The following is a 9,230-nucleotide window of genomic DNA, read 5'->3' as shown; positions in this document are numbered from 1 at the left end:
GGTCTCAAAGTGGGTGTAGAAGGTGTTGAGGTCATCCGGCAGGCTGTCTGCGGAGCTGATGATGCTGGTGGTGGTCCTGTAGTCTGTGATGTGCTACAGGCCTTGCCACATCCGTCTGGAGTCAACAGTAATATAGAAGCCATTCAGCTTCTCTCTGTGCTGCCTCTTGGCCGCTGTGATGGCTTTTCTCAGTCTGTACTTCGCAGCTTTGTACTCCGTCTCATCACCTGATCTGAATGCATGAGAGTGAGCACGCAGCATTTCTGATTTCTGGGAACAATTAACATGATACTAGTCCAGAACTAATATGTTTATAATATACAAGTAAGGATGAAATGTAATAAAAAAATTGGATGAGATGGAAACAAAAATTCTACTGCATGACATTGTTTTGTTGTTAAACAAGACATACTGTATTACAGATATGAATAACATGTTTAAGTGTGTGAGTAGGCGTGAAAGCAGAGGATTTTAACTTTCATCTTTCATTTCACAAAGTTGTTCTCACCTCATTTTGTGTGTTTCAGCTGCCGTCTCTATACAGCAGCCCTGAAGCAGAGCCTCGGTACGTGGCACCAGAGGCAGGGCCTCTGGAACAGTGTGTCACATCCTGGAGGAAATCAGCAGAGCTGTACACACACCAGTGTCAGGTAGTTCACGGCTGTTCTGCAGGTGCATGCACTGACATACAAGTGTCATTGTATGATCCAAATGAAAGAGAAAATGCCAAGATAAAATATACGATAGAATGTAAAATGCAGTATAACTAAATTAACTTAGATTTGATTTGTTTTTTTAATAGGAAGTTGCTCAGCATTCACTGGAGAAGGTTGAGGTGAGTGGTCTGTAAAAACTCTGTTGAGATTTTACTTTATTTTACCTGTTGCTGAAGTTTGGTTGACATATCCGGTTGTTTGAGAAGACTTTGAGCTGACAGATGCAGGCCGATGACCGATTTCTTCACTGTGAAAGTCGCCATAGAAACGTGTCCAAACCAGCAGGATGCATGAATGTTTTTAAAAAGTTATTTTACTGCACGTTTCTAGTCACTGTACGTGGCTGCACATCTGGGACAAAGGTCGTTATCAAATGAAAGTAACCCGCTTTTCTTCTCTGTCTGACTGCTGATGATCTTTGGGCCACAGCGAGTTTACAGGACCGTGGAGCCCACAATCAACACTTCTGTAACAACTGTCATGGGTGAGAAAACACATTTGTGAAGTCTACTCAACTTGCAATGTGTTGTTGTAAGGATCATCTTTAAAATCTCTGTCTGCGCGACTGGTAAAATATCAGTGTGGTGTGTTACTAAAGGTTGTGTTTCTCTGAGCAATGCAAGATTTTATACACAAAGAAAGCTGTGTGCACATGCCGACCTGTATTTAAGCAAACTACTAGATCTGGACACCTGTTCTCTAAGTGTTGTGGTATATTTCTTGTTTCCTCAGTTGGTGTCAGGAGGGTGATGGTGATTTTTGTACCTTGTATTGTAGGCTGTTAGTTTGTTGAAGACCTGGTAGGGTTCAAATTGTTGTCCAGTAAGCTTTTAAGTGCTGTATACATCCCTCCTTTTCCCCTCCAATGATACTGCACTGCAGTATCATTGGAGGGAAATCAGCAGAGCTGTACACAATCTAAAAAAAAAATCTCAAAATGTGATGTAGAAATTAAATTGTTTTTTATTTGCGTCCAGTTAAAGCCACAGACAGGTCTTGGCAGCCAGTGCTCACTCTGTCTTCCTCATTCCTTCTGTCAGGTGTGTACCAGTTCCTCAGGGAGCCTCCGTCAGATCTCTACCCCAGTGTGGCAGTGGTGGGTTTCTCTGGCTTCCTGGGACTTTACTTGGCCAAAGGTAAACTGTGCAAAACTGTACTCACCCAAACACTCAGTGACTCACCTGCAGAGACTAATCAGTTCAGAAGTAGTGACTGTGACTCACGGAGAGTTTAACATCTTTGGTGCATGGTTGCTGCAGTTTGGGTCAAAATTCATAATGATCCTCAGAGTTGTAACTCACATGTGAACATGAAGATATGACGCATGCAGTGGAACCTTTGATTCCTTCTGTCAACATGCTCGTAATCCAAAGCACTCGTATATCAAAGTGAATTTCCCCACAAGAAATCATGGAAACTCGGATTATTCGTTCCACACCCACTTATCCATATAAAAATGATTACAGTAATACAAAATACAGTATAAAGTAAAAATAAAACAAATTAACCTGCACTCTACCTTTGAAAAGAATCGTGGCTGGTGTGAGGGGCCATCGTTGCAGTACAGATAATGACTATACGAGTGAAGCGAGAGAACCATCGGCTCAGTTGCGATGTACGTCACGTGACGCTTGGCGGACAAAGTGTATGTACTACTCGTATTGTGAGACCTTGCTCGTATATTGAATCATAATTTTTTGCTCATCTTGCAAAACACTCGCAAGCTGGGTTACTCTCAATCCAAGGTTCCACTGTATTTTAAATTTCAGTGTGACCCTCCCAGAGGATGTCATTATGTGTGATATCAAATAAACATTCATAAATCTGCTTAAACACTGTGCAAAAGTGTTGATTGTGTAGAGCTGATGAATCAAACTCCAAACAGACAAACCTCAGGGAGCTGTTCCCCTTTGCTTCCTGAAATTTAATTAAGTGGGTAAAGCAGAAGTAAAGAGCATCAGAACAGAAGGTCACGTTTAGTTGTGACAGCAGCTCCTCTCTGTGTGTGTGTGTGTGTGTGTGTGTGTCAGGCTCCAGGATGAACCGACTCCTGTTTCCAGCTGGACTCATGGCTCTGAGTGCCTCCATGTTTTACCCTCAGCAGGCTGCATCCTTATTAAAGGTATGTGTGAACATTTGCTTCACAAATAACTCAGACCCTCAGAATGTAGATGCTGCACATTTTATTTCATTTGTATTTAAATTGATAAATTACCATTTTGTACAACAGCTTACACACAACAATAAGGACTTTTAGGACTTTCTTGCTAAATTATTAAAAATCAAAAACTCATATCTCTGATTTACAAAACCATTCAGACTTCAGCAGTGTCCCTCCAGACCGTGTTCAGGTGTGTCCTGTTGGCTGACTGGAGTCCACGTCTCATGGCCACCTGTCCACATCCAGGCTCTCTAATGCTCATATAGTTGACAAGTTTGACGTCAGCAGAAACCTTTCTCCCAGGACTGAGATTCACTGAGGAAACAGATGTGAAAGCAGGAACAGTAACATACATATAATTTATCACTGATTTTATTTTTAGATACGACAGATTTTGGGTGGGTACAGTAGATCTTTTCTGGACATTGCTGAGACACAGTTTATTCTGGGACTTTTTTTTTTTAACAGGAAACCACTGAGGAAAATCACACCCTCACCTTATAAACCTTCCTCCCCAGTTCTGATGAGCATTATGTAGATAAAAACTTTCCAGGCAGGTCTCAAACAGTAGCTGGTGTTGTATCACTGTTTAATTTGTTCCTCTTGGGAGAAAGTGGTACTTTCCTGCCTGTGAATGTTTGTGTTACTATGGTCCCCCAAAAGAACCAGCAGATGTGGACATGAGCTGCAGGAAGAGGCGGCGTGCACAGAGTGAGTGGGACAAAGAAAGGGCAGCAACCAGGATTAATATAGGTTTGGCCGTTTCACATGGAGAGGGTTAAAAGCAGCCAGAGGACTCGAACTGGATTCAGATGTGGCGTTCTTTCTCCTGTCTTGCCACATGTGTATAGTTTGTCTTCAAAATTAAGACAAAGCCCTTGGCTTCATTTTGCAGCTTCTCTCAAGGTTTTCTGTGAAGTTGTTAGGAGTGGCCTTTCACACCTTAGGCTGTTACCAGAACCTGAAAGTTGCTCTGAATGAGAAGCGCCTTCTAGGCTGTTTTTGTTTTATACAGATTTGCAAAGACACTTCTGTTGTCAGTAACGGTCCATTCACTTTGTTTATAGTAATTACTCTAATGTCTGTAGTGAGTCACTGAAGTGAAATGATGTGTCCAACAGAAACACCACAAGATACAGTATTGTTCAAAATAATAGCAGTACAATGTGACTAACCAGAATAATCCAGGTTTTTAGTATATTTTTTATTGCTACATGGCAAACAAGTTACCAGTAGGTGCAGTAGATTCTCAGAAAGCAAACAAGACCCAGCATTCATGATATGCACGCTCTTAAGGCTGTGCAACTGGGCAATTAGTTGAAAGGGGTGTGTTCAAAAAAATAGCAGTGTCTGCCGTTGACTGTACAAACACAAAACTATGTTGTACAAACGTTTTTGTTTCTAGGATTTAGCAATCCTGTGAATCACTAAACTAATATTTAGTTGTATGACCACAGTTTTTTATAACTGCTTCACATCTGTGTGGCATGGAGTCAACCAACTTGTGGCACCTTTCAGCTGTTATTACACTCCATGATTCTTTAACAACATTCCACAATTCATTTACATTTCTTGGTTTTGCTTCAGAAACAGCATTTTTGATATCACCCCACAAGTTCTCGATTGGATTAAGGTCCGGGGATTGGGCTGGCCACTCCATAACATTAATTTTGTTGGTTTGGAACCAACACTTTGCTCGTTTACTAGTGTGTTTGGGGTCATTGTCTTGTTGAAACAACCATTTCAAGGGCATGTCCTCTTCAGCATAAGGCAACATGACCTCTTCAAGTATTTTGACATATGCAAACTGATCCATGATCCCTGGTATGCGATAAATAGGCCCAACACCATAGTAGGAGAAACATGCCCATATCATGATGCTTGCACCACCATGCTTCACTGTCTTCACTGTGTACTGTGGCTTGAATTCAGAGTTTGGGGGTCATCTCACAAACTGTCTGTGGCCCTTGGACCCAAAAAGAACAATTTTACTCTCATCAGTCCACAAAATGTTCCTCCATTTCTCTTTAGGCCAGTTGATGTGTTCTTTGGCAAATTGTAACCTCTTCTGCACATGCCTTTTTTTTGGAGTGGCCAGCCCAATCCCCGGACCTTAATCCAATCGAGAACTTGTGGGGTGATATCAAAAATGCTGTTTCTGAAGCAAAACCAAGAAATGTAAATGAATTGTGGAATGTTGTTAAAGAATCATGGAGTGGAATAACAGCTGAAAGGTGCCACAAGTTGGTTGACTCCATGCCACACAGATGTGAAGCAGTTATAAAAAACTGTGGTCATACAACTAAATATTAGTTTAGTGATTCACAGGATTGCTAAATCCTAGAAACAAAAACGTTTGTACAACATAGTTTTGTGTTTGTACAGTCAACGGCAGACACTGCTATTTTTTTGAACACACCCCTTTCAACTAATTGCCCAATTGCACAGCCTTAAGAGTGTGCATATCATGAATGCTGGGTCTTGTTTGCTTTCTGAGAATCTACTGCACCTACTGGTAACTTGTTTGCCATGTAGCAATAAAAAATATACTAAAAACCTGGATTATTCTGGTTAGTCACATTGTACTGCTATTATTTTGAACAATACTGTACATGGCCACTCTTTGTTTTAGCCCATAAATGTCCCAGGGTAAATGTTGGCTACACATTTGTTGGACACTAAATGTGAAATGACCAAGGTTTGTGGCTACAATGCACAGAATCCACATATGATTTTCCCCCTAAAGTCATCATGGTTCCTTACAGACATTAAAATAATACTTGCATACTAATTGTAAAAGTACCTCTTTGCCCATGTGGCAAATATTTGAATACTACAATTGAAAAGCAGTTACCTACCTAACAAGTGAATATCTGAATGGTCAGCTGTCCGAGTCCAGCTCTAGTAAATATTGTTCATGTTAAATTCCTGACATGAGGTGTCTTTTACCTCAGTAAAAAATCCATTCACTATATGCCCAAGGAATGTTTCAGGTTCCCACATCACTTGCTCATGAGTGCACATCTTGGACTGACATTTGATGTTTGATCAGAGAAACCTCCCCCCTCAGCAGGTGGAAACAAACTGTACATAAATCACTATATGATGTATGGCAAGCAGCAGAGAGCACATTCTCACAGATCCCAGTCAGTTCAGTGTCATCTTTCAGCAGTGACCTCTGGTTTGTTCCCTGAGCTGACAGTGATTTCTACATTTCTGGTGTTTCGCTCCACCAGGTGAGTCGAGACTCAGCGTATACCTGGGCGCAGCAGGGCCGCAGCACCTTAGAGACTCTGTGGAAAGATCCACCATTTGGCAGGAAGAAGGTGAGTCTTCACTGTCAGTCACCTGCTCTGGTTAACTGTTGGCTTCCATCCTCGTGATTCACCGACTGGCAGCTCTGACGTTTGTGTCTTGTCTTTTTTGCGAAGTCTGAGAAGAAAGAGCAAACAGAGAGCAGCAACACAACCAGCTGAGATGACAAGAAGACACACACCTCTCCATCCTCCGAGATTTTCACGTCACAGTAACACACACCTGTGCGACTGCCATACATGTGCTCTTTAAATATTTTACACACAACTGAGCACAGATCAGGACTTTGACCACTTTTACCTCCACCCTGGTCATTTCTGAACACTTGTACCTGCTTCTAAGAATCAGGTTGAATCTGTTTTCTGCTTCTTTTCTGTGACCTGTCTAAACATCCATCATACTTGCAGCCAGCTCTTCCTCATTGTTTTGGTATTAGTTTCACAGACTGGTGCAGAGAGACGCTCAGAAACAAAACATCAATAAGAGAGAGAGTTGAAATAGTAGAGAAACGGATAAACGGACTGATAGAAAATTCATCAACCACTATTTTCATGCAGCTTCAAAATGTCAGCCATTTATGAGCTAAGACAAACTGGCCATTTTCAGACTGTTCACTTGTTTTGTTTCATAAAATCCCATGAAAAGCCTAAACAACACCACGTGTCCTACTAACAAGTCATGCCTGTTTACTGGGAACCTGACATGTCTCATTTGTGTGCCACACTGTTACAGAAATATGGGCACTGTCTATCTATGAACAGCTTCACAGACTGATAACGGTGGTGACTGAGCGAACAGCTCCACAGACTGATAACGGTGGTGACTGAGCATGCTCACACACAGGCTTCTGATTATGTGGCTTCGCTTGCTTGTTGCGTTACATGTCACAGTCTTTTGACATTAGACTGAAGTTCTTGGAGGAATTAATAATATCTTGGTTGTGAGTTTGATCAATGTGACAAGCAGTTGTCAGTTTATTAGGTACACCAAGCTAAAACTAAGTCACTGTAATCCAACTGTCCTGAAGTAAATCCACCTCCATGAAGGTGATCCTGTTCAGTTTGTGTTCATACTGTTTGAGATGTGTTGATTCAACTGTGTGACCATTGGTGGGTGCAGCTGCAGCCAGCTTAGCAACATCAGCAGAGGCTGAATGTAGATGGTGCTCAGTCTGCCTTGCGGACACTGTGAAAGGCAGTTTTAGTCTGTGGAGCTGTTTTATAAATCAACACAGTCTCAATTAGTAGATGAAAACCTTGAGTTTAACAGAAAAATTCAACAGTTCACTGTGTTGTAATACTGGTAAGTGGACAGATCTCTGACTCTGCCCTATGATTGTGCTCCTGAGTTCCATTTTCTCTTGCTCTGGGTGTGGAGGAGCGACTGCAGAAATACCAGAATTTCAATCAAATGATGATTTTAAGAACGACATATTCACCAGGCCAGTGTTTAGTGTTTATTTTACCAGATGTATTCAGGGGCAGCACACTGCGATACTGTTTGTCTATGACTATTGATGCACTATGTACAAATATGTTGCTATATAATTAAATCTAATGTCTGACTGAGCTGATGCTTTTCCTTATGAATTTTTGAATTTATTTTCTAATTATCAGTAATTTGTGAAAATACCAAAAAATGCCAGATTGAACATCTGTGACCCCCAGCACAGAGTATGAAGGCTGCTGGACACTGTTCGTCTTGACTGCAGCTTTGTCTCTGCCACCTGCTGTCGTTCACTTTCAGGGTGAGCTGGAGACTAATTCATCTCACAGGAGCATCGAGTTAAATCTCTGAAAAAAGGATTTTGTTTCAAAGCAGGTTTCAAACCTTTACAAGTCACAGATTTGTAACTGAAAAATGGGAAGAAGTGATTTCAGACCTTTCAGATCTTATGTTCAAAAAGTTTTAAACTTTTTTTTGATTTAAAACCACAGATTACACTGTCAAATTTGATTTTAGGTTTAATGCCATGCAATGTGACCCCAGTTTCAAATTGGTCATTTTATTGATTGTTTTACTTGTGCAACATTGTCAGGGCCGTACTTTTTACTTCTAACGTTTTTACTTGCAACACATTTACAGTTAATACATTTTCATCTTGAGTCCAGTAATCATATAAGCCATTTATATTAAAAAGGAGTATTTTTATGTTTAAGTGTTGGTTTAAGTATAAAATGGTTTTCAATGTTTTTACCTTCGCCATAAAAACAGGCCATGTGACAGAATGCTGCACATGACCATTCCTCTGCCTCCCCATTGGATGAGAGGGGGCCAAAGGGTGTCACAGTGGAACTGACCAACCGCGTTGCAGCGTGTGCCTGGTATAAAGGCCCGGATGTAAACAAAGGACCGTGCACTTGAACGGTAGCGTTTACTGGATATCTTGTCGAGACAAACACGTCCTGACCAGAGGCTGACTGTGGAGAAAAAGCCACTCTGGAGCGAATGAAGAGACATCCGATCTTTCACTTCATATACAGAGGACTGCAAACGAAAGGGAAAAAGAGTAAAATAAGAAAATGGAGTACAAATTACGAAAAGCTGAACCCAGAGATGTGTCTGACATCTTACGACTGGTGAAGGTAAATTAGGACCAGACTCTGGGTCAAAAACCACGTCACCAAATTACGTAGAGGAATCTGCTGTTTACCATGTTTATGTCGGAGTATCACAGCAGTGTAGCTGTAGCTGAAGCCCAGTGCTGTGTCCACTGGTCATTAAAGGCTATAAACTGTTGCGTTAACCAGTTCTTGCTACCATGCTAACTCTGAGGGGTACACGCCATGCTTAGTGTTTACATAGATGGGTTGAACCGCCATGTGGTGGCGATGTTCTCTTGATGTGGCCGATCGCTGGGTGTGCGCGTGTGTAGAGAGAGGGGAGATACGCGTATGTTGTAGGACTATGGTTCTTGTTACCATACTGACTCTGAGAGACGAGACAGTCCAAGTAACTTCAAAACAGTGCTGATTTATTCAAAGGATCACAGGTAAAATTAACATTACACGCTCAGGTATCTTGCACCTCCAAACTGC

At 41.5% G+C, this 9,230-nt stretch overlaps 2 protein-coding genes across 3 annotated transcripts in view; both read left to right on the top strand.

Annotated features, from left to right (window-relative positions):
* Positions 1 to 6,978, top strand: part of apoob (apolipoprotein O, b) — an 18,449-nt gene extending 11,471 nt beyond the window's left edge. For both annotated transcript variants that reach the window (XM_020585359.1, XM_020585360.1), the window contains exons 3-9: positions 528 to 650; positions 803 to 835; positions 1,146 to 1,200; positions 1,757 to 1,852; positions 2,747 to 2,838; positions 6,114 to 6,203; positions 6,309 to 6,978. In XM_020585359.1, coding sequence (XP_020441015.1) covers positions 528 to 650; positions 803 to 835; positions 1,146 to 1,200; positions 1,757 to 1,852; positions 2,747 to 2,838; positions 6,114 to 6,203; positions 6,309 to 6,353 — 534 coding nt within the window. In that variant the 3' untranslated portion in view covers positions 6,354 to 6,978. The remainder of the gene's footprint in view (positions 1 to 527; positions 651 to 802; positions 836 to 1,145; positions 1,201 to 1,756; positions 1,853 to 2,746; positions 2,839 to 6,113; positions 6,204 to 6,308) is intronic.
* A 1,544-nt stretch (positions 6,979 to 8,522) lies between these two features.
* Positions 8,523 to 9,230, top strand: part of LOC109951085 (diamine acetyltransferase 1-like) — a 28,905-nt gene continuing 28,197 nt past the window's right edge. Inside the window, exon 1 of the mRNA XM_020585369.1 lies at positions 8,523 to 8,777. Within this exon, the coding sequence (XP_020441025.1) occupies positions 8,715 to 8,777 (63 nt within the window). The 5' untranslated portion in view covers positions 8,523 to 8,714. The remainder of the gene's footprint in view (positions 8,778 to 9,230) is intronic.

The sequence above is a fragment of the Monopterus albus genome, unplaced genomic scaffold (assembly GCF_001952655.1).
Source record: "Monopterus albus unplaced genomic scaffold, M_albus_1.0 scaffold362.1, whole genome shotgun sequence".
Taxonomy (NCBI): Eukaryota; Metazoa; Chordata; class Actinopteri; order Synbranchiformes; family Synbranchidae; genus Monopterus; species Monopterus albus.
This window is presented reverse-complemented; position numbering and strand designations above follow the sequence as displayed.